General features: G+C 43.6%; 1 protein-coding gene across 5 annotated transcripts in view; it reads left to right on the top strand.

The window, feature by feature from the left end:
- The window catches only part of CRTAC1 (cartilage acidic protein 1), a 534,303-nt gene that overhangs the window by 366,204 nt on the left and 142,242 nt on the right, over positions 1 to 25,857 (top strand). For all 5 annotated transcript variants that reach the window (XM_075215949.1, XM_075215948.1, XM_075215947.1 and 2 more), the window contains one exon: positions 4,391 to 4,547. In XM_075215949.1, the coding sequence (XP_075072050.1) occupies positions 4,391 to 4,547 (157 nt within the window). The remainder of the gene's footprint in view (positions 1 to 4,390; positions 4,548 to 25,857) is intronic.

Here is a 25,857-nt window from a genome sequence, read left to right as displayed (position 1 = left end):
GGAAGAGTCCTGGAGGTATATTTACTAAACTGCTAATTTGAAAAAGCAGATGTTGCCAATAGCAACCAAACAGATTCTAGTTATCATTTCCTTAGTACATTATACAAAATGACAGCTGTAATCTGATTGGTTGCTATAGGCAACATCTCCTTGTTTTTCAAACCCACAGTTTAGTAAATATATATATGGCTGTTTTCTTCTAGCGAGGGAGGGGCTCTTATTGACCCCTGGGTAATTCAGCCCAGTGCTAAACAGGCTAAAGCTGGGTAACATTATGATAGGGGAGGACAGCCTGTCACAGCCTAGTGCCCCATTGGCCGTACCCTCGGTAAGCAGGCCTTTTTTTACATTTATTTAGAATCAGACGTTCAGTAGCACGGATCATTGCGTTAGCAATTCAGCAGCTTTAGATGTGGCTACTGACAGGAGTATATGTAACTGTCCAGGGCTGATGCTTGTACATCTTTCTGTGTGCATGGAGTCATCACCAGTGACTTGGGGTCTGCATTGTCTCACTGCCAGTGGCCTGGGGTCTGCATTGTCTCACTGCCAGTGGCCTGGGGTCTGCATTGTCTCACTGCCAGTGGCCTGGGGTCTGCATTGTCTCGCTGCCAGCGGCCTGGTGTCTGTATTGTCTCGCTGCCAGCGGCCTGGTGTCTGTATTGTCTCTCCACCAGTGGCCTGGGGTCTGCATTATCTCACCACCAGTGGCCTGGGGTCTGCATTGTCTCGCTGCCAGCGGCCTGGTGTCTGTATTGTCTCTCCACCAGTGGCCTGGGGTCTGCATTGTCTCGCTACCAGTGTCCTGGGGTCTGCATTGTCTCTCCACCAGCGGCCTGGTGTCTGTATTGTCTCTCCACCAGTGGCCTGGGGTCTGCATTGTCTCGCTACCAGTGTCCTGGGGTCTGCATTGTCTCTCCACCAGTGGCCTGGTGTCTGTATTGTCTCACCACCAGTGGCCTGGGGTCTGCATGGTCTCGCTACCAGTGTCCTGGAGTCTACATTGTCTCACCAACAGTGGCCTCGGGTCTGCATTGTCTCGCCGCCAGTGGCCTCGGGTCTGCATTTTTCCGCCACCAGTGGCCTGGGGTCTGCATTATCTCACCACCAGTGGCCTGGGGTCTGCATTGTCTCACCACCAGTGGCCTCGTGTCTGCATTGTCTCACCACAGTGGCTTGGAGTCTGCATTATCTCACCACCAGTGGCCTGGGGTCTGCATTATCTCACCACCAGTGGCCTGGGGTCTGCATTATCTCACCACCAGTGGCCTGGGGTCTGCATTGTCTCGCTGCCAGTGGCCTGGGGTCTGCATTATCTCACCACCAGTGGCCTGGGGTCTGCATTGTCTCGCTGCCAGTGGCCTGAGGTCTGCATTGTCTCACCACCAGTGGCCTCGTGTCTGCATTGTCTCACCACAGTGGCTTGGAGTCTGCATTGTCGTGCTGCCAGTGGCCTTGGGTCTCTCTTGCACAGTAGCCAGTGACCTGGGGACTTTCATACTTAGCCATCACAGGCTTGGGATTTATATTAGTGGTTGTTAACATGATTTTTTGTATTGTATTTTGATCACTAGAATGCTCTCTGTATTGTATAAAGGTCAATAGAATGCTCTCTGTGTTGTGTACATACTTGCCAACTTCCTAAAGTTGGCTTCCGAGAGGCTGCCGGGGGAGGTGGGGGCGTGATGGGAGTGGGGCTCCAAAATTCCCCTCATTTTGGACTCGCCTCCGTGACGTAATGACGCAAACGCGTAATTTTACAGCAAGGGGCGGGGCCAAATGCCGCTATTCCTGGTAAATCGCAGTGTTTTGTACAGAACCGGGAGATTGCCACACTCTCCCGGGAGTCCGTGAGACTCTCGCGAAATGCGGGAGTCTCCCGGACATTGGCAAGTATGATTGTGTAGATGTATGCCAAGATATATGAGAAGTAAGTCCTATATCTTGGCATATATACTATATATGGTATTTTTTTGTCTATGTAAAGCCACAGTCATATTAGCAAAAAACGCAGTATTTTGTGCACAGCTTAAGTGTCCTTGATTTTCATTGTTCCGCGTTGATGTCTCTTTGTGGCTGACAAGGCAGTCAGAGTTAATATTCTGAATTCAGGTAACAAACTTCCATACATTACTCTCTGAGTCTCCTTTAGATAAGAAATGTGTCTCTACAGACGCTTTTCACTCTGTTTGCAAAATTGCATTTACTGTGGGATACATCATGTATAAAAGGGGAGACTAAGGAGTGAAATGTAGCTTTGCTTTGAATGTACTGTATACTGACCTAAACCACATTAAAACATAATACTCTCCTTGCTGTACAGTAAAACCAGCCAAAGTTGTGCTCCAAAAAAGAATGTAAAATAAAAACATAAGGATGTCACCTGCGGCTAATCCAAACAATTACTTTCTATTAATTATCTTTGTGAAGTAACATTCTCTCATTAAAGAATTTGACCTCTTTCAACCTTATTTTAAGAGTGGGAGACCAAAGTGCTTTGTGTTCACTGGAAAATGATAGTTTTCATCTATCTTAATTTTCATTTGTGCTAATTAAATTCCTGGAAAAAAATAAAAGTTTAACGTGGGTGTCTACCTTCAGGTCAGATGGTTTTATTTGACACAAGTTTTGATTTGTGCATTTTTTAAGCTGGATACACACTACAGGTATTTCACCCAATTATCATACCAATCACCGGATAAACGATTGTTAAGTCCGATATTGCATTAGTGTGTATGCTGCCACGATCATGTTTTATGGTACCAAAGCTCATCGTATGGTTTCATTTAATTTTATAACTGGACTAAAAATCTCTATAAACGATGGAACGGTGTCAGGCAAATTCTGAAATATGTATGCACTGACGACCAACAGTGTAGGCAGATCTCCATAGAGTTTACAGAGTCACGATATTTAGCTCACAGAAATTTGCACACACCCAGCACATTGTTGGAGTCATGTAATGATATAATACAACTCGCTATGCACAACTACACAGCGCACAAAGCACAATACAGAGTAATACACAAGAGCTACACAGACACATAGAACGCCAATGAATGCCTTTAATGATACAGATCTCTACATTGGGCATCAAACCCACTGACATCAATTTTATGTCTGAAAATAGAAACCATTGTGTGCTACTTGCGTTTTGGAGTGTTGTTTTTTTCCAATCACTGTCTGTTTCATTGTAGAAGCCTAGGCAATCTCATAAGACCTTCCAAATGGAAGTAAAAATGCTATTAGTGGTTAGCACTTCTGCCTCACAGCACTGGGGTTCATAAGTTTGATTCCCGACTGGCCTTATCTGTGTGGAGTTTGTATGTTCTCACCGTGTTTGCATGAGCTTATTCCAGGTGCTCCGGTTTCCTCCCACGCTCCAAAAACATACTAGTAGGTTAATTGGCTGCTGTCAAATTGACCATAGTCTGTCTGTGTGTGTCTATAATAAGGAACTTAGACCATACTTGCCTACTTTCAGGCAGTGACGTCCGGGAGATCCCGGGCAGAGGGCGGGAGGGAGCGGGGCGCAGTCAATCGCGTCATTTTGGCCCCGCCCCCAGCGAGGATAATAACGGTTTCTAACGGGGGCAGGGCCAAAATGACGCGATTCCCCACGAATCGCATTATTTTGTCCAGGGAATTGAGGGATGGGGGAGACTTGCCTGCTCTCCCGGGAGTCCGGGAGACCGACCCGGATTTTGGGAGTCTCCCGGACATTCCGGGAGAGTTGGCAAGTATGACTTAGACTGTAAGCTCTGTTGGGGCAGGGATGATGTAAATGAGTTCTCTGTACAGCGCTGCGGAATTAGTGGTGCTATATAAATAAATGATGATAATGTCAAACTCATTTTTCCGCAAATCAAATGCCAGTAGATTTAAGACCTTACATTCCTAAAGGGGACAGGTGTGGGTAGGATGAGTTATTATTTTTTTTTTGGGGGGGGGGACTAATCAGTCTGCCCTTAATAGTACTAGTCAGTTCTGAGATTTACTGAAGTTCATATGATACATTTTGAAGGTCACATTACTAATATATGTTTTTTTTTCAAGTTAAGGGCTGTGTCACAGCACCATTTAATACTGGTTTTCTTCTAGGTAGAAGTGTTCTTGTGCTTTAGTTATAAGAATGCTGCAGTAGAGCTTTCCAAGTTACACTCTAACGGGAACAAGGAAATTCCGTTTTCAATTTAATCTCAAGTCACCGCTAATGTGTTTCACATCTACTGAATGCTTATTGTTCCTGTTTTAACAAATCTGTTTTTCAAAAATACCCACGTAACACAGTTCCAAAGTGATATTGTATGCAAATACTTCTTAATTGAAAAATATTTGTTTGTTAAGTCTCTGAAATGAAGGTGTGTTGATCTATTTCTCCTTCTTGCAGGGTACAGGAAGATATTCCATCTATATTGCAAATTATGCAGACCGCAAAGTGGGTGCTCACGCCTTAATCGAGCTTGACGAGGCAGCCAGTGACTTGTCTAGAGGAGTCATCGTGTTGTCCAATGTAGCGGCCGAGGCTGGTGTTAATAAGTACACAGGTATGGATGACTTATTTGTCATATAGCTTGGCATACATCTGTACAAGTAAGACCACTAAATGTAAACTATAAGATCATTTCTGGTTTTTAGTTTTAACCAAATTAATTTCCTGTTTCATCGTTGCTGCTAATCACTGTGGTGCTAGAGCCCTATACGGGATTTTGGAGAAATCACAGAGGGCCAGTCCCCAGTCTCCGATAACACTGCAGTTAGCGGTGAGGATGAAACAATAAGTGAATGTGTTTCTTCTATATAGGAAAACTGCATAATGTATGGGGGTTGCCGGTGGGATTAGACCTTCAAGGGAAAAATGCTGAGGGTGGTCACTGGTTTTGACCAAGCTTACTAATACAAAGTGCCCCCTCTCCATTACATTTGAGTAAGAGGGCAGTACATAAAAGCTAAAAAAATAAAAAAATAAATACATTTGTGTTTAAAAAAAACAAAAAACAACAAGATAAACGAAATTATTTGGATTTTTTTATTTTGTTTGTGTTACATTTATTCATTAAAACTGAAAAACACACGTTTTTTTATGTGGGGAAAAAAAGCAAACAAACATAAACAGAGACTTATAAATACAGAATTTCCCCCAAAATGAACACAGGAAACTCTATTTATATAGAGGATCTACTGGTACCACTCAGAAGGGGGCGTCTTAATCCAGGAGGTATTTACAAGCTTATTTCATGCCTAGTGCAAACAACGCAACCAGAGGAAGAGATGTAACCCTCAATCTGACTGTGTACATCTCTTATAATATAACCAAATATACCATTTTTAAGCGTTTTTTTCTTAAACTAATGTTTAAGCCTGTTTGAAGGCAGCTCTAATTCTTTAAATGCTGTTTACTTAGAACCGTGGCAGATGATGCAGATGTTGTGTTAAACTCTCGCTCACCTTACAGTTGCTTTTTGAAAGTGTCTTGTGTGCTATGATTTGGCAGCGACACAAGATGACCCCAAAACTGGAACTTGTATAAACATAGCCTCAGTTAAAAGAGTGGCTAGGAATACATATGGAAACCATTATACCAGTATACATGCTGTTAGAAATGTAGGGACCTTCATCAAGGTGGCACACAAACTTCTAATTTCATCAGGGCAAGATAGGGACAATTGGCTTCTGTGCTGTGTGGACAGAGCATTCGTCAAGATTTTATTGGGCTGCAGGGAACACCAAAGCTGGGTACTTACCAAGACCTATACTAGAGAACCTACCATTAGTCCATATTTCCCACCAATATATCACTTTGTTTTCCTGTTGACAATTCATATATGGAGCAAGAAAGGAACTGTATATACTGTGCTGACGGCTGGAACTGTATACCGAATATACTGGGCATCATTAAAAGTTGTGTAACTGTGTGAGTTGGATACAATTGTGAATAAAATGTGTTGCGCTGTGCATGACGTGTCGGGTCAGGATCATTCACGTGTATTTTCAGCACAGTAGGTGCACGGTGACTGCAAAATAACATCATGTTTTATATACAAATAACATTGTCAGACGCCGTCTCCGCACTGACACTTGGTGCAGGAGACGGACGCCTGCACCTCCTCAGCAACCACGTCCTGTTGCCTAGCAGCGGGACGCTATCTCTGTTAACCTGTCTGCAGCCAGCATGTCTTACCGCCAAAATCTCCCTAACCCTATCAGGAGGCACCTTAGGGTATATAAAGCAGCCTCTGACACACGTCTAGTGCCAGAGTATTGGTTCACTCCTGCTCCAGCGTTTCCTGAACTTCTGATCCAGTGTGTTATTCGGTTCTGACTCGGCTTCCTGTGACTACTCTCCTGTGTTTCGTTTTGGTACCTGCCCGGCTGGTTTGACTATTTGGCTTGACCTGACTTCTCTCTGGATCCTCCCTCTGTACTGCACCGGTCGGTTGGCTCTGACCTGGATTGCCTGACTACGCCTGTCTACTACTGTCGCTACACCGGTGACTGTCTTGGAGAACCGCGACCTGCGTACCCTCTGCAGCTAAGCCCAAACCCCCTTGCGGGGGTCCCTGGTGAATACCGGGGTTACGTTAGACTCCGCGCCTTCCTGTTCAGTTGCGCCAATACCGGTTAGCGGCCATCTCTGCAATTCTGTGACAAACATTAATATATATTTGTAAAAAAAAGTCAAATAAACTGTAAAGAAATAACGCTTCACCAAAAATGTCAACAGTTTGTTTATAAAATCCGTGTTCTGTAAAACCAATGAATGGATATGCCAAGTCACTGTGCTACAAAATCATTGTTAGCGAGACTCTACTGACAATCAGCAACCAATAAAGATGATGAGTTATAAACGTTCATCAAACTTGATTAAACCAGGTTCCAATAATGTCAGGGTCCATCCTGTAAACATGACCCCATCAAGCTAAGACAGATTTTTGGTAAGACCCAGGAGCCACGCCACCTGTACATCTCAGGTTACGTACAAAATAAAAAACTAAATACATATTTGTCCACCTCATGGTCAGTGGAGATGACAGAAGCTGTTTCTTAGGGTTAATGCTGGTTATAGTGAGATATGATGGTCCCCGCTGCTAAGAATACATATGGAAACCATTATAACAGTATATATTCAGTAAGACATACAAGGACATAAATCAAAGTTGCAAACAGAAGCTTCTAATTTAATCAGTGTACAATACAAAGGGCTTCTGTACTGTATAGCTTAGAGCAGTGGTGGGCAACAGGCGGGCTGCCAAGTCTTCACTAGCACTTTCCCCCCGGCCGGCCGCTACCAATCTTATTTAACAAAGCATCAACAACAAGGCAGACCTGAGGGACTTGACCTCCGCATCACGTGACCTCCTCACATGACACAGGGAGGTCACTCTGCATTAGGGAGAATAAGGGCGTGCAGTGTGCTCTCCCTCCTTCCTCTGTGTGGCCCATTGGAAGGTTGGGGGGCCACAAATGCGGCCCTTGAAGAAGATGGGGTGGCCCATCACTGGCTGATGGGATTCATTGAAAGGACATCTGTGGAGGTTTTATCGCGCTGCAAGAAACATCAAAGCCGGGTGTTTACCACGACCAATACCACAGAAAACATTATAGTTAGTGCTCTCTCACATCAACCAAGAAGGGGGAATCCCAGCTCCCACTCTTCTCCCAGAAATACAACTGTATTCACACCAAACCACATCCATTGGTTAATTTACTGCTGGCAAAATTAACTTTTGTGTGTGTATGTGCGTGTGTGTGAGTGTGTTAGGGAATTTAGACCGTAGGCTCCAATGGGGCAGGGACTCGTATGAATGACAAATATTCTCTGTGTTGCAGAATTGGGGGCACTATATAAATAAATGGTGATTATCCACAGCTTTAAATATATATATATATATATATATATATATATATATATATATATATATATATATATATATATATATATATTATGGTGGATTACTATAAACCTATAAACAACAGCAGCAGTTTCCACACATTAACTATTAACTCCCTTGGCTATACCTCAGTGATGCACCAGAATAATATTAAAATGAATATAATTAATGTTAGTGAAAAATTGAGTAAAATGTCAACGAATATGTAATATTAACCAGGACTGGGGAATGGAACCACAAAGTTACCCTAAAAAAAATATGTCATTTTCCTCATTCAAACTTTTTGAAATAAACATAATAACAGTAAAATCCAAAAGGTTTCCATTCAAAATTTCGACTTTTAGGATTTTTTCCCCATCTTTTCTATTGAGGCAGCTAGGATCTGAAGAATATTTGTGTCTAGGAATACTATGATTATTTACTTTATTTTTTATGTTGCAAATGTTTTCTTGGATTCTAACCTTCAGGGATCGTTTAGTCCTTGTCTTCCCTTCGCATTCCATACATTCCAACACATACTACAGCTAAGGTTGGGAAGGTCATATAACTTTTAATCCTATATTCTACATTATTATTTGGGTTTAGGAAGACTTTTGTTTCTTCATAGCAGAATGTGCAAACATGGCAAGTAGTACATTGATAGCTCCCATGTGTCTTCACTAGCCAATTGGGATTAAGCATTTCTATCTGGATCTAAAAATACTAGGAGTAAAAAGTTTTTGTTTTGAATGTTTAGCTTTCCTAGAAACAATATGTGGTTTTTCAGGGATGAAGACTTTTAAACCTGGATCCATTTTTAACATGTCACAATGTTATCATAAAATTTGTTTAATTGTGTATATATAATCATAATTTTCATTTTGGAGCTCATAATTCTATGAATGAAACCAGTGCATTTTTAGGACCATTGTCTAAATCAGCGGTTCCCAAAGTTCCCACTTACCAATCTGGCGATGCCTGGGACCCAGCATCCTCCTCTTTGCTCACTGAATGTCGGGTGTGACGTCATCACGTCCAACATATTCAGTGAGCAGTGTGTGAAAATGAAGGAGGGTACAGAGCGTGAGAATGAAGGAGGGCACAGAGCGTGAGAATGAAGGAGGGCACAGAGCGTGAGAATGAAGGAGGGTGTAGAGCGTGAGGATGAAGGAGGGTGCAGAGCGTGAGGATGAAGGAGGGTGCAGAGCGTGAGGATGAAGGAGAGCGCAGAGCGTGAGGATGAAGGAGAGCGCAGAGCGTGAGGATGAAGGAGGGCACAGAGCGTGAGAATGAAGGAGGGCACAGAGCGTGAGAATGAAGGAGGGCACAGAGCGTGAGAATGAAGGAGGGCACAGAGCGTGAGAATGAAGGAGGGCACAGAGCGTGAGAATGAAGGAGGGCACAGAGCGTGAGAATGAAGGAGGGCACAGAGCGTGAGAATGAAGGAGGGCACAGAGCGTGAGAATGAAGGAGGGCACAGAGCGTGAGGATGAAGGAGAGAGCAGAGCGTGAGGATGAAGGAGAGCGCAGAGCGTGAGGATGAAGGAGAGCGCAGAGCGTGAGGATGAAGGAGAGCGCAGAGCGTGAGGATGAAGGAGAGCGCAGAGCGTGAGGATGAAGGAGAGCGCAGAGCATGAGAATGAAGGAGAGCACAGAGCATGAGAATGAAGGAGGGTACAGAGCGTTAGAATGAAGGAGTGCACAGAGCGTGAGAATGAAGGAGGGCGCAAAGTGTGAGGATGAAGGAGGGCAGTGTGATGATTTTTGTACATGTTGTTTTATTTTGTTTGATCTTATTCCTCTTAATGTTAGCTGTAAATTATTCTTTGACAGAAATATAATTGAAAAAATTATACAAAAATATTCTTTTCCGTTGGATTTATGTGTATTATTTTTGCAAACAACTTTCTAAGTATTTCTGTTCTGACCTAAATACTTATTCCATTATTTAGACCCAGCTACTTATAAAACAGGACTGCTCGGTAATTATTTTAGAGGGGTGCCCTGAAAAAGTTATGGAGATTCTAAGGGTGCCGCAAACTGGAAAAGTTTGGGAACAAGTGGTCTAGAGTATTTATTTTCATTATAAGATAAAAGAGTACTTGTACTCAGGGCTGTCATTAGAAATTGGTGGGCCCAGTATAAATGAAACAGACAGGGCTCTCCACCTCCCTCATCCTCGATTTTGTTGGACCCCAGGTTTATGCAGATGTATAGCATCATGCCATGGCACCTGGAGCAACCACATGCCCCCAGACTTACACACATGCTACCAAGTCCTCCACACATGCCCCTTAAGTGTCCATCAGACCTCCCCACATACCCTTTACATGCTCATCAGACCTCCCCACATGTCATCAGTCCTACCCACATGCCAGCCCATCAGACCGACCCACATGCCATCAGACCGACCCACATGTCATCAGTCCTCCCCACATGCCATCAGACCTCCCCACATACCCTTTACATGCTCATCAGACCTCCCCACATGTCATCAGTCCTACCCACATGCCAGCCCATCAGACCATCCACATGCCATCAGACCTCCCCACATGCCATCCGACCTTCTCACATGTCATCAGTCCTACCCACATGCCAGCCCATCAGACCTACCCACATGCCATCAGACCTCCCCACATGCCATCAGACTTAACCACATGCCAGTCCATCAGAACTTCCCACATGCCATCAGACCTTCCCACATGCCATCAGACCTTCCCACATGCCATCCGACCTTCTCACATGCCATCAGACCTAACCACATGCCAGCCCATCAGACCTTTTCACATGCCATCAGTCCTACTCACATGCTCCTTACACTTTCAGATGAAATGTGACTGGTTGAGACTCCTCCACGCTATTACCGGTGAGAATAATAGATGACTTGAGATCCAATCCTGAGATGCAGACTTTAATGGCAGGCCCCCTGGTGAGTCTGGGCCACTTACACCAGTATCCCTCATACCCTCCTGAAAGCAGCCCCATCACACTTCTAGCCTTATTAAAGCTAATCACTAATAACTATTCTGGATATTCACACTCTTTAAATCTGTTTTCATAAGTCATAACTTGTGACTCAAAGCTATCTTTAGCACTACAGTTGTGTCTAATTCTTAAAAACTGTGAAAAGGGAATTTTATTTTTCCAACTGTTTAGATGGCAGCTGTTGTAATTAAGATAGCTGTTGCTATCTACAAGTTTAATATGTGTATATGTTTCAATTTGCTCTGCATTTGCACAGTTCGTTAACTTCAGATCTATATATAAAACTATTTTATGTTCCTCGTGCTTCAACATAAAAGACAGGTTCTATTGATTATTACCACTTTATTTTCTCATTAGCGGACCTATAAAAGAAGAGAAATATACACTTGTTTAATAATATATTTTATTCTTTACACACTAATAATGGATTTGATATTGCAAGACATTAAAATGAAAAGCTTTGCACAAAGATATGTGGTGTTGAACCACATGAGGCGAATAAGGGTATGGAGGAGGCTTTTAACAGTTTGGAGGAGCTTTTAATCAGAGAAACTAAGACCCGGTGGGACATTGTGGATCTAGTAAATTCCTTAGAATTAGTGTGGTTCCCTATGGTGCTCTGGTTTGTTACCAATCCCACATTCGGTGCTAATCATTTTATTGAAAAATAGTATAGAATCCTAATGTTAATGTCAATTTGTTCTGATTAGAATAATTATATTTGAAAGGAAAACTTATGAAAGAGATTGAAAAAGATCTGTCTATGATAGCGTAAAGCTGGGTACACACTGCACGGTTTTCGTCCAATAATCAGCTCAATCAGCCGACATACGACCGCTCGTTCAAAAGTCGGGTCAGTGTGTGCAGTGACACGATGGTCGAAAGTCTTCCCAAATGGACGATTGTCGCCTCATTTGGTTGGTCGTACCGTTTAATATTTTCGTTCCAATCTCGTTTCCGCTGTGTAGTGTGTATAAACTTCCGACCGATCCACAACAGTGAGTACGAAATTACAGTCATTGCTCCCGACAACATGGCTGTAAAAAGTCGCTAAAGGGACGTCCGCTCTTCCCTTTATCGTCCTAAACAAGGCTGGTGTGTATGCAGTCCATGGACCGAGCGATCGGAACATCGGTCGCATGTAAAATCGATCGGCATAAAAAGTTGGTCGAAATTTCTGTAGTGTGTACCTAGCTTAAGTTGTCAAACCACTTAAAACTCTAGATACATGTAAAGAGATTTTACTAGAGTTAGAGAAGACAATTGATAAAATTGAGCAAGAAGTGATGAAATAAAAGAGAAAAATCCTGAGAGATAGACATGACTACAGAATAATAGAGTAAAATACGGAAATAATTATCCACTTTAATTGAGTCTAGCTAGCATTTTTTTAGAAGGTACTATGTACATTATAGGTAGAATCTGATTGGTTCCTATGGGCCACACCTCCACTTTTCCTTGTTAAAAAATTTATAAATTTACCCCCTTGGCTTTTTCAACAAAGACTGGACAGCTTCTTAAAAGAGAAGGAAGATGGGGGAGAGCATATAAATGGCTTCTCCAATATTCATAAAGCACAAGATTCCAGAAGGAGGACAAAAGTGGGAAATTGAAATAGAAATCCAACAATGAGAAGTCTTCTACAAAGATTTTTAATTTTTCTGAGGTAGCCTTATATCAATAAGGTGCAACAGACAGTCCTCCGAGTCTTCACCTACAGCCCCCAGCTCTTTCCTTCTTAGTAAGACTTTTATGTTATAGATTGTAACACTTGTGGAAAATGTCCATTGATATGTTATTACCGACAGGTGTCTTTTTTTTTTTATTATTATAACTTATTGAGATTGCCACCCCTGAAGTGTATCAGGTTGCCTTATACTGCCTTAGATGGTCCACAGGTGAATATTCTAGATAAAGGGCTATTTTATTGCATGTGTGGCCAAATAATTTTAATTTATTTTTAGACTTGAATAGGTTTATGAGAAATCCATCTTAAAATACACACTCATACAGTGGTCAAAGTGGACATTTAGAAGTGATAAAAATGTAATGAGAATGTAAGTGGATAGAATGTGATAGTGTTACAATGAAGGCAGTAGTAGAAGTGGTAGTATGACATACCACTGTATACACCTCACTTCTACCACTGTATATATATATGTATAATGTAAGTGACTGGAATGTGATAGTGTTACAATGAAGGCAGTAGGAGAAGTGGCAGTATGACATACCTGTCACTCACCGGACCGTGAGTGCCTCTTCCCGGACATTTAGGAACCGTGGCCGTCCTCCATCCTGAGGGTCTGCGCATGCGCAGCCCTTTCCTATACTTCAGTGTATGTCCCTTTAACTCAATTGGCAGATCAGGCAACACTCCCTATATTAAGCACCTGTGGTCAACACCACGTTGCCTGATCTTGGAGTCTCATTCCCCATGAGCCTCTGAAGGTGTTCCTGTGTTTCCTCGTGTATTCAGCGCTGCTGATCCCTGTGGTTTCCAAACCACTTCTACCTCTGTGGTTTCCAAACCACTTCTACTACTGTGGTTCCCATGCCACTTCTACCATCAACTGTATCATCGTGACTGTGAGCTGATTCCTATCCGCTGCCTCCGTGCACTACAGTCTTCTATACCACTTCAACGCTATTATATTCCATTGTGACTGTTTGCTGATTCCTATCCGCTGCCTCCGTGCACTACAGTCTCCTATACCACTTCAACGCTATTATTTCATTGTGACTGTTTGCTGATTCCTATCCGCTGCCTCCGTGCACTACAGCCTTCTCTCCTTATCCACTCACCTGTTCATCATCAAGTCTGTGAGCTGATTCCTAGCCGCTGCCTCCGTGCACTGCAGTCTCCAGCTTGCAACTCGCCTGTGTTCATCATCGTGACTGTGAGCTGATTCCTAGCCGCTGCCTCCGTGCACTGCAGTCTCCAGCTTGCAACTCGCCTGTGTTCATCATCGTGACTGTGAGCTGATTCCTATCCGCTGCTTCCGTGCACTACAGCCTCCAGCTGGCAACTCGCCTGTGTTCATCATCGTGACTGTGAGCTGATTCCTATCCGCTGCCTCCGTGCACTACAGCCTCCAGCTGGCAACTCGCCTGTGTTCATCATCGTGACCGTGAGCTGATTCCTATCCGCTGCCTCCGTGCACTACAGCCTCCAGCTGGCTACTCGCCTGTGTTCATCATCGTGACTGCTAGCTGATTCCTATCCGCTGCTCCTGTGCACGTCAGCCTCATCTCATCTCTCCCGTGGGTCCGCAGAGTCCTGCTGCCGCTGCCAGTCTTATCGTCCATCTACTGCTGATCCGCTCTCCACGCCTTCCTGTTTTCCCTGGTCGCTACCCTCCTGTCAGCATTGGATTCGTATCTCATCAGCTACTCCTCTGCTAGATCATCTCCATTCTCCTGGGTCCTCCATGAGTCCAGTTCCATGTTTTACTGATTCCTGTGGATTCGTGTCCCTGTTGGTCTACTTACCTGTGCGCTGCACCTACTAGACTCCTGTCTCTTACATCCAGGGACTTCTCATCCTGTCGGCCTCCTGCCGCCCAGGTATCACTGCACTCCTATCTGACTGCCTTCTGAACCACGGTATGCATACTTCTCATTGACTGTGCTGGTATATTGCATATCTTGCTGGACTGTGTTGGTTCTCCTCTGGAGTCTGCAATCCGCTGAGTCTTTTGCCATCATTGACTGTGTTACCTTGTGCTGGATTACTTCAGAGACTTCCTACATTTGCAGACCTGTTCAGTCATTTATATATATTGTGCATATTACTGTGGATCGTGTTTAATGTGCCCGTGTACATCCTGTGTTGCAGTCTCTCCCCGTACACCTCCTCACATATATTTTCAGTGGTACAACTTGCTGAAGGCAGACCACTGATTCCTGTTCCGGTATCACCTGTTCCATTCCTCTCACATAGCAGTGGTACAACTTGCTACTGCAGACCACTGACTTCCCGGATACCTCCACTTGGATTCCATTCCTTCACTCAGACAGCGGCCCCACTTGCTATCCGCAGACCGCTGACTCTCATCACCTCCTCGTTTCTGTTGGACATTCCTCCTCACTATAGCAGTGGTACAACTTGCTAACGCAGACCACTGACTACCTTCACTTGCCCTTGTCCATACAGTTCCTCGTGTATTATTACCTCCATATTACCAGTGCTGCTAGTCATAGACTTTCCTGAGCATCTCATCATCTACTATTGCCTGTTCCGTGATCACCCTGCTACCAGAGTACACTATTACCATCTACATTGCTCTGGTAAGCTTACCACCTGGTGATCCCTGGGTAAAGACTCCTAGTGCCCGTGACAGTAAGATCAGGCACTGACAGACCCAGATACGGAACCTACCGCCAAAGAGATGCTGCAGCATCTGGTCAGCCGTGTGGAGCAACAGGATGCCCGCCAACAGCTGTTACTTCAGTGTTATCAGTCATTAACCTCCCAAGGAACATCTGGACAGACTGTGACAGCTACTCCTGAGGCTTCTGTGCTTTCCTCCGTTTCCCCAGTGCCATCCCAGGTGTCTACAGCTTACACGCTTCACCTGCCTACTCCGTCAAAGTACGATGGAGACCCCAAAACTTGTAGGGGTTTCCTTAACCAATGTTCAGTCCATTTTGAGCTCCAACCTCAAAATTTTTCTACCCATCGTTCCAGAGTGGCCTATCTTATCTCTTTGTTTTCAGGACAAGCCCTGGCTTGGGCCTCCCCTCTGTGGGAGAGAAATGATCCTATATTGCAAGATAGTGCCAAATTCATTTCTACATTTCGAAGTGTGTTCGATGAACCAGGTCGTGTGACCTCCGCTGCTTCCAGCATCCTCCGCCTACGACAAGGACCTCATACAGTAGGCCAGTACGTCATTCAATTTAGGATCTTAGCCTCTGAACTTCAGTGGAACACTGAAGCCCTAGTTGCCGCCTTCTGGCAGGGGCTCTCCGATAAAATTAAAGATGCACTGACTACTCAAGAGCTTCCTTCGTCACTTGAAGATTTGATCTCTCTTTGCCATCGTGTTGATATGAGATTTCGTGAAAGGGAGGCTGAGAAAACAACTTCTGCTAAAGCACCTCTTCGTTCTAACCCTCAATTTCGTCCAGTTTCACCCTCTGTGATTCCCATGCAGATAGGACGTTCCAAATTATCTTCCGAGGAGAGAAAACGAGGAGTAAAGAATAGACTCTGTATCTATTGTGCTGATTCCACTCATATTCTCAGCTCCTGCCCTAAGAGATCGGGAAATGCCAGGCCCTAACTAGTTCTGGAGAGGTGAAGTTAGGGTCCCTGGAGTCCTCTCCATCGTCCATGAAATCTAAAGTCTGCGCTTTTGATGTTACGATTTCCTCTGCTACCAAAACCTTTGAGTCACAGGCATTAATTGATTCCGGAGCAGCAGGAAATTTTATTTCCAAATCATTAGTAAATCAATGGTCTCTACCAGTGATTACCTTAAAAACACCCATTACTGTGACGGCTATAGATGGATCACGTCTCATCAACGGTCTCATCACTCAGAGTACGTCTCCAGTAACACTTCAGATTGGTGCCCTGCATCATGAAGTAATATCGTTTTTAATCCTTCCTGTTACGACAAGTCCAATTGTCTTAGGCCTTCCATGGCTTCAGTGTCACTCTCCCCAGATTGACTGGCGCACCCCTCAAGTCACGTCTTGGGGGCCTGAATGTCACCATCGTTGCCTTTCCCAAGTTATTCCTCTCAAAGTACAGCAATCTTCCATCTCATCTACCTCACCGGGACTCCTTCCTCAATATGCTTCATTTACCGATGTGTTTGATAAAGCTCAGTCTGAACGCCTTCCTCCTCATCGTTCTTGGGATTGTCCGATCGACCTTCTACCTGGCAAGACTCCCCCCAGGGGCCGGGTCTATCCACTCTCGTTACCTGAGACTCAAGCTACATCTGAGTATATACAGGAGAACCTCCAGCGTGGGTTTATTCGACCTTCCACCTCTCCCGCTGGAGCTGGGTTCTTCTTCGTCAAAAAGAAGGATGGATCATTACGCCCTTGCATAGATTTTCCTGGACTCAATGCCATTACTATCAAGAATCGGTATCCCATTCCGCTGATCACTGAGCTATTCGATCGCATCAAGGGAGCCCGTATTTTTACTAAGTTGGATCTTCGTGGTGCCTACAATTTAATCAGAATCCGTTCCGGTGACGAATGGAAGACAGCGTTTAACACCAGAGACGGGCATTACGAATATCTGGTAATGCCTTTCGGGCTGTGTAATGCCCCCGCTGTTTTTCAAGGCTTCATCAATGAGATCTTTCGGGACTTATTATATGTATGTGTCGTCGTCTACCTGGACGACATATTGATGTTTTCCCAGGACCTGCCTTCTCACCACCAACATGTGGCAGAAGTCCTCTCCAGGCTACGGAAGAATTCATTGTTCTGTAAATTAGAAAAATGTTCATTCGAATTGCCCCAGATTCCATTCTTGGGGTATATAGTTTCCGGAGTTGGCCTGAAGATGGATCCAGACAAGGTGAATGCTGTACTACATTGGCCCCAGCCAACTACTCTTCGTGCTATTCAGCGTTTTTTAGGTTTTGCCAATTACTATAGACGCTTCATTCAAGACTTTTCTTCCATTGCATCTCCTATTGTGGCCCTGACTCGAAAAGGGGCTAATCCTAAGCAATGGTCGCCTGAGGCTCTTCAAGCCTTTCAAACACTCAAAGAGTCCTTCTCTTCGGCTCCAATCCTTCGACAGCCTGATGTGACACTCCCCTTCTTTCTAGAAGTAGATGCCTCTAATGTGGGCTTGGGAGCTATTCTCTCCCAACGCTCTGAACAGCAAAAATTCCATCCTTGTGCCTTCTATTCTCGGGGTCTTCTGCCCGCAGAGAAGAATTATACTATCGGGGACAAGGAGTTACTGGCTATCAAAGCTGCATTAGAGGAGTGGAGATACCTATTGGAAGGAGCTCGCCATCCGGTGACGATCTTCACGGATCATAAGAACTTGTCATATCTTCAGTCTGCCCAATGCTTGAACCCTCGCAAAGCAAGATGGTCTCTTTTCTTTTCCCGTTTCGAATTAATAATAACCTTCAAACCAGCTGCCAAGAACAAAAAAGCTGACGCTTTATCTAGAGCTTTTGTGACGTCCTCTGATATAGAAGAGGTTTCCAACCATACCATTCTAGACCCCAAATGTATCTCACTGGCTGCTTCATCCACCAAAACGCTACCATTTGGGAAGACCCTCGTGCCTCCTACTCTAAGGAGGAAAATCCTTTCGTGGTTCCATGCCTCTCGTTTCTCTGGACACGCCGGTGAACACAAGACCTTTGAGATGCTCTCTCGAAGTTACTGGTGGCCTTCAATGAGGAGAGACGTCAAAGAGTTCATTGCTTCCTGTGAATTATGTTCCCAATTCAAATCTTCCCGCAGAACTCCAGCAGGGTTGCTGCGACCACTACCCATTCCGTCCAAGCCGTGGACCCATATTAGTATGGATTTCGTTACTGACTTACCACCTAGTAAGAATCATAACACTATTTGGGTGGTGGTGGACAGATTTTCGAAGATGGCTCATTTCGTCCCTCTGTCTGGTTTGCCTTCCTCGTCTATCCTGGCTGAACATTTCATTAAAGAGATCTTCCGCATCCATGGATGTCCGTCTGAGATTGTGTCAGATAGAGGAGTACAATTCGTTTCCAGATTCTGGCGAGCCCTTTGTAAAACCTTGGGCATACGATTAGCACTCTTATCTTCTTACCATCCGCAATCCAACGGACAGACTGAGCGTGTCAATCAAGATCTTGAGACTTTTATAAGGATGTTCTCTTCAGCCAATCAAGACAACTGGGTAGAGTTGCTTCCTTGGGCCGAATTCGCCCATAACAACATGTACCATGAGTCATCATCCAAAACTCCATTTTTTGTGGTTTACGGTCACCATCCGTCTTTTCCGGAATTTCCTGCCCTCCCGCCCACCCAAGTTCCAGCGGTGGAGACGGCCTGTCAGACCTTTAAAAATATCTGGTCTCAGGTCAAAACCTGTTTGAAGAAAACATCTATCAAATATAAATCTTTCGCAGATAAGAAGAGGCGGGCTATTCCACCACTAAAAATTGGAGATCGTGTCTGGTTATCTACTAAAAACATTCGTTTGAAGGTCCCATCTATGAAATTCGCCCCTCGTTTTATTGGTCCATATAGGATCATTCAAGTAATCAATCCTGTATGTGTGAAACTTCTTCTTCCTAAGAATCTTCGGATTTCTAATGCCTTCCATGTGTCCTTTCTCAAGCCTCTTATTATCAACCGTTTTTCAAAACCTCCCTCAGCTCCGCAGCCAGTTCAAGTTCATCAGGAGGAGGATTTTGAAATTACTGAGGTACTAGACGCAAAAATTTCGCGAGGAGTACTCCGTTTCCTCGTTCATTGGAAGGGCTTTGGTCCTGAGGAGCGCTCTTGGATCAAAGCTGAAGATCTTAATGCTCCTGCCCTTTTGAAGAAGTTTTATTCCAAAAATCCGGACAAGCCCGGTTCCAGGCGTTCTGTGCCCACCTTTAAAAGGGGGGGTACTGTCACTCACCGGACCGTGAGTGCCTCTTCCCGGACATTTAGGAACCGTGGCGGTCCTCCATCCTGAGGGTCTGCGCATGCGCAGCCCTTTCCTATACTTCAGTGTATGTCCCTTTAACTCAATTGGCAGATCAGGCAACACTCCCTATATTAAGCACCTGTGGTCAACACCACGTTGCCTGATCTTGGAGTCTCATTCCCCATGAGCCTCTGAAGGTGTTCCTGTGTTTCCTCGTGTATTCAGCGCTGCTGATCCCTGTGGTTTCCAAACCACTTCTACCTCTGTGGTTTCCAAACCACTTCTACTACTGTGGTTCCCATGCCACTTCTACCATCAACTGTATCATCGTGACTGTGAGCTGATTCCTATCCGCTGCCTCCGTGCACTACAGTCTTCTATACCACTTCAACGCTATTATATTCCATTGTGACTGTTTGCTGATTCCTATCCGCTGCCTCCGTGCACTACAGTCTCCTATACCACTTCAACGCTATTATTTCATTGTGACTGTTTGCTGATTCCTATCCGCTGCCTCCGTGCACTGCAGTCTCCAGCTTGCAACTCGCCTGTGTTCATCATCGTGACTGTGAGCTGATTCCTAGCCGCTGCCTCCGTGCACTGCAGTCTCCAGCTTGCAACTCGCCTGTGTTCATCATCGTGACTGTGAGCTGATTCCTATCCGCTGCTTCCGTGCACTACAGCCTCCAGCTGGCAACTCGCCTGTGTTCATCATCGTGACTGTGAGCTGATTCCTATCCGCTGCCTCCGTGCACTACAGCCTCCAGCTGGCAACTCGCCTGTGTTCATCATCGTGACCGTGAGCTGATTCCTATCCGCTGCCTCCGTGCACTACAGCCTCCAGCTGGCTACTCGCCTGTGTTCATCATCGTGACTGCTAGCTGATTCCTATCCGCTGCTCCTGTGCACGTCAGCCTCATCTCATCTCTCCCGTGGGTCCGCAGAGTCCTGCTGCCGCTGCCAGTCTTATCGTCCATCTACTGCTGATCCGCTCTCCACGCCTTCCTGTTTTCCCTGGTCGCTACCCTCCTGTCAGCATTGGATTCGTATCTCATCAGCTACTCCTCTGCTAGATCATCTCCATTCTCCTGGGTCCTCCATGAGTCCAGTTCCATGTTTTACTGATTCCTGTGGATTCGTGTCCCTGTTGGTCTACTTACCTGTGCGCTGCACCTACTAGACTCCTGTCTCTTACATCCAGGGACTTCTCATCCTGTCGGCCTCCTGCCGCCCAGGTATCACTGCACTCCTATCTGACTGCCTTCTGAACCACGGTATGCATACTTCTCATTGACTGTGCTGGTATATTGCATATCTTGCTGGACTGTGTTGGTTCTCCTCTGGAGTCTGCAATCCGCTGAGTCTTTTGCCATCATTGACTGTGTTACCTTGTGCTGGATTACTTCAGAGACTTCCTACATTTGCAGACCTGTTCAGTCATTTATATATATTGTGCATATTACTGTGGATCGTGTTTAATGTGCCCGTGTACATCCTGTGTTGCAGTCTCTCCCCGTACACCTCCTCACATATATTTTCAGTGGTACAACTTGCTGAAGGCAGACCACTGATTCCTGTTCCGGTATCACCTGTTCCATTCCTCTCACATAGCAGTGGTACAACTTGCTACCGCAGACCACTGACTTCCCGGATACCTCCACTTGGATTCCATTCCTTCACTCAGACAGCGGCCCCACTTGCTATCCGCAGACCGCTGACTCTCATCACCTCCTCGTTTCTGTTGGACATTCCTCCTCACTATAGCAGTGGTACAACTTGCTAACGCAGACCACTGACTACCTTCACTTGCCCTTGTCCATACAGTTCCTCGTGTATTATTACCTCCATATTACCAGTGCTGCTAGTCATAGACTTTCCTGAGCATCTCATCATCTACTATTGCCTGTTCCGTGATCACCCTGCTACCAGAGTACACTATTACCATCTACATTGCTCTGGTAAGCTTACCACCTGGTGATCCCTGGGTAAAGACTCCTAGTGCCCGTGACAATACCACTGTATACACCCCACTTCTACCACTGTATATATATGTATAATGTAAGTGGATAGAATGTGATAGTGTTACAATGAAGGCAGTAGTAGAAGTGGCAGTATGACATACCACTGTATACACCCCACTTCTACCACTGTATATATATGTATAATGTAAGTGACTGGAATGTGATAGTGTTACAATGAAGGCAGTAGTAGAAGTGGCAGTATGACATACCACTGTATACACCCCACTTCTACCACTGTATATATAAGTATAATGTAAGTGACTAGAATGTGATAGTGTTACAATGAAGGCAGTAGGAGAAGTGGCAGTATGACATACCACTGTATACACCCCACTTCTACCACTGTATATATATGTATAATGTAAGTGGATAGAATGTGATAGTGTTACAATGAAGGCCGTAGGAGAAGTGGCAGTATGACATACCACTGTATACACCTCACTTCTACCACTGTATATATATGTATAATGTAAGTGACTAGAATGTGATAGTGTTACAATGAAGGCAGTAGTAGAAGTGGCAGTATGACATACCACTGTATACACCCCACTTCTACCACTGTATATATATGTATAATGTAAGTGACTAGAATGTGATAGTGTTACAATGAAGGCAGTAGGAGAAGTGGCAGTATGACATACCACTGTATACACCTCACTTCTACCACTGTATATATATGTATAATGTAAGTGACTGGAATGTGATAGTGTTACAATGAAGGCAGTAGTAGAAGTGGCAGTATGACATACCACTGTATACACCCCACTTCTACCACTGTATATATATGTATAATGTAAGTGACTAGAATGTGATAGTGTTACAATGAAGGCAGTAGTAGAAGTAGCAGTATGACATACCACTGTATACACCCCACTTCTACCACTGTATATATATGTATAATGTAAGTGGATAGAATGTGATAGTGTTACAATGAAGGCAGTAGGAGAAGTGGCAGTATGACATACCACTGTATACACCCCACTTCTACCACTGTATATATATGTATAATGTAAGTGGATAGAATGTGATAGTGTTACAATGAAGGCAGTAGTAGAAGTGACAGTATGACATACCACTGTATACACCTCACTTCTACCACTGTATATATATGTATAATGTAAGTGACTAGAATGTGATAGTGTTACAATGAAGGCAGTAGGAGAAGTGGCAGTATGACATACCACTGTATACACCCCACTTCTACCACTGTATATATATGTATAATGTAAGTGACTAGAATGTGATAGTGTTACAATGAAGGCAGTAGTAGAAGTGGCAGTATTACATACCGCTGTATACACCCCACTTCTACCACTGTATATATATGTATAATGTAAGTGGATAGAATGTGATAGTGTTACAATGAAGGCAGTAGTAGAAGTGGCAGTATTACATACCACTGTATACACCCCACTTCTACCACTGTATATATATGTATAATGTAAGTGGATAGAATGTGATAGTGTTACAATGAAGGCAGTAGTAGAAGTGGCAGTATGACATATCACTGTATACACCCCACTTCTACCACTGTATATATATATGTATAATGTAAGTGACTGGAATGTGATAGTGTTACAATGATGGCAGTAGTAGAAGTGGCAGTATGACATACCACTGTATACATCCCCACGTCCACCACTACTTTCATATATAACATTTTAAATCGGCCATCCTAAAGAATTGTAATTTAAAGAGAAGCAGAGTCCATCTATGTCGAGGTATTCTCAGAACTAGTTAAAAAAAAGACTTTTAAAGTACGTGTAGTTATCAACCACATTTTCATAAAATAATATAAGGAGAAAGAAATCTTCCAAAAACGTATAAATCAGGGTGATAAAGGTTGTAGGGTAGTGGTGCGGATCAGCCACAGCTTTTTAAAGGAAGTGAATTTTAAGTGTCGAAAAGGCTTTAAAAGGTTGTGTTGAATAGAAATACCTAGTAGAACACCTAGGACTCCGGCATCCACTACAACCCAATTCACAAATCAACCAAGACGTCTTGTCATCCCCAGATAGGGCGAGTTACTTCAGGAATGTCTAAATATTTGAAAATGTTTCGAAAAATGTTGTAAAACTCAATTAGAACTATTGTAAATATTTTACGTTATTTCAAAGCTACCGGTGGGTTACAATAGGTGTGCAATCTTTATATACTACTATTTCACTCATAAAAGGCCTATACAGAGGTATTCAATTAAGATAAGTAATTTTGTGACTCTAGACATGATTTTATTCTAACCTGAATCAGGTTTGTTCTGGAATATATTTATTTTAGTAAATTTTTCGTTCCATTGAGTTGCAGCCATTTGGGACTGTAGGAAGGTGCAACTTTTTCACCAAGTTATGCTAATTTTTATAACTTAATATAATTTATTTATTAATTGTATTTCATTAAAATATATAAACACTTCTTATATGACCTACTCATTGTTTGGGCCATTTATCTCTGACCAACCTTTCATGTGGCATTGTGAAAAGCATAAGATTTAGATGTAGGGCCTGATTCATTAAGGATCTTAACTTAAGAAACTTCTTATTTCAGTCTCCTGGACAAAACCATGTTATAATGCAAGGGGTGCAAACTAGTTTTCTGTTTTGCACATAAGTTAAATACCGACTGTTTTTTCATGTAGCACACAAATATCAACTTTAAATTTCAGTGTACAAAGAAATAAGCTATCAAGTATTTGTGTGTTACATGAAAAAACTGTCAGTATTTAACTTATGTGCAAAACAAAATACTAATTTGCACCCCTTGTATTGTAACATGGTTTTGTCCAGGAGACTGAAATAAGAAGTTTCTTAAGTTAAGATCCTTAATGAATCAGGTCCCTAGTTCTGGAGTCAATGAACTGTGTGAATGAAATTGAAATGTTTACACACATTAAACCTGTAGAAAGCAACATCTATACTAATTACAACAGCGGCCATCTAATGGGGAGGTAGGTTTAAATGTGACCAAAAGATCCTCAAAACTTCAGATCCAAGAACACATTTTATACATAGGATACAGTAAATAACCAAAATATTCTGAAACACTATCACAAACATCATTCTCCAGATCTTAGCGGTCTCAAATGTAGGACTATTGAACATGTGCACCATGCTAGCGGAGGTGGTGTTAGAATCCTAAAACTATAAGAAAGGCATTTTTTTTAATTCATACTCTAAATATATTTACTCCAAAATGTTTGAAAAAAAGGGAGTGAAATGGTCTATTTTTTGGGAGTAAAAGAGCACAGACTTGGATCTCACTGGAAGCTGCTCCTGTTGTCTCTACTGATGTGAGGTTGACAGATAAGCACTTGGTTTTCCTGCAGAGAGGATCCCGAAGTTACTCAACATAGAGGTAGAAGCATTGAGGGATCCAATTCTCAGTCTGGTCACAGGCTTCCGGAATCACGCCAGGCCACTCCTCAATACATTTAGTCATGGGATTTTTATCAGGGGAATGACCTGACATACAAGACGCACATACATGTATTTGTGAGCCACCAATCAGAGCTCTCGTGTGCATTTAAATGGCATACACACTGAACCCACTAATCATGGTTTCCCAATGCATTTAAAAGGCATACAAGTCCACGTGGACCTGTTCAATTACTTTGAAGGTAAGACCCTTGGGTTCTGCGTTATGGAGGAGAGAAAGAATGTCTCAGAAGTGAGTGATTATCACCTTTGTTTTTAGTAGTTCTAATATGTTCTTGAATCCTTTATTTTAAATGTCTCTTAGGTTTCCCCATGTATTTTAGCCCACAAATGGTATTCTGGTACGCTAAGGAAGTACTTGGGTAGTTCAGGAATGATTTAATGAGATGATGACTTGTTCCATTAGATGAGTTAGAGAATTCTTTGTGGATTGTGCTGACAAATTTGCACACCAGTCCACTAGTTTTAAAACCAGCTTTCCTCCTGGTGGCTTCAGATAACTGGCTGCCAGTGCATCCTCTAGCTTTCCAGGATTTTCTGAACACTATTTTTGGTGTGCCTTGAATGAGGATCTATCATCAATAATGAACCCATTTCACTACACTTTCTCTTGTTTCCTGGAAACTGTGAGAAGGGATGATTGTTTTCTATGTCTCCAGTTGACAGTTGGAGAAGTGGAGAGGACTATTTATATCTATAGATTGAATGTAGTTGCTAGCTGTCACCTTGGTGCGTTGGCATGTATCCCTTTAAGGCACTTAGCAGAGGTAAACAGCAGGATCAGACAAAGAGTTAAGCGATACCATTCCATGCATCTATATAGGGAACCTCAGCATAGCGATGACAGATATCCGTACCCAACGGATTACTCCACCATATGGGGCCCCTCCCAGTCTCATTGCAAAAAGGATATATATGAATATAGTAATGCTAAC

Source organism: Mixophyes fleayi, chromosome 6, assembly GCF_038048845.1.
Source record: "Mixophyes fleayi isolate aMixFle1 chromosome 6, aMixFle1.hap1, whole genome shotgun sequence".
NCBI classification, from domain to species: domain Eukaryota; kingdom Metazoa; phylum Chordata; class Amphibia; order Anura; family Limnodynastidae; genus Mixophyes; species Mixophyes fleayi.
This window is presented reverse-complemented; position numbering and strand designations above follow the sequence as displayed.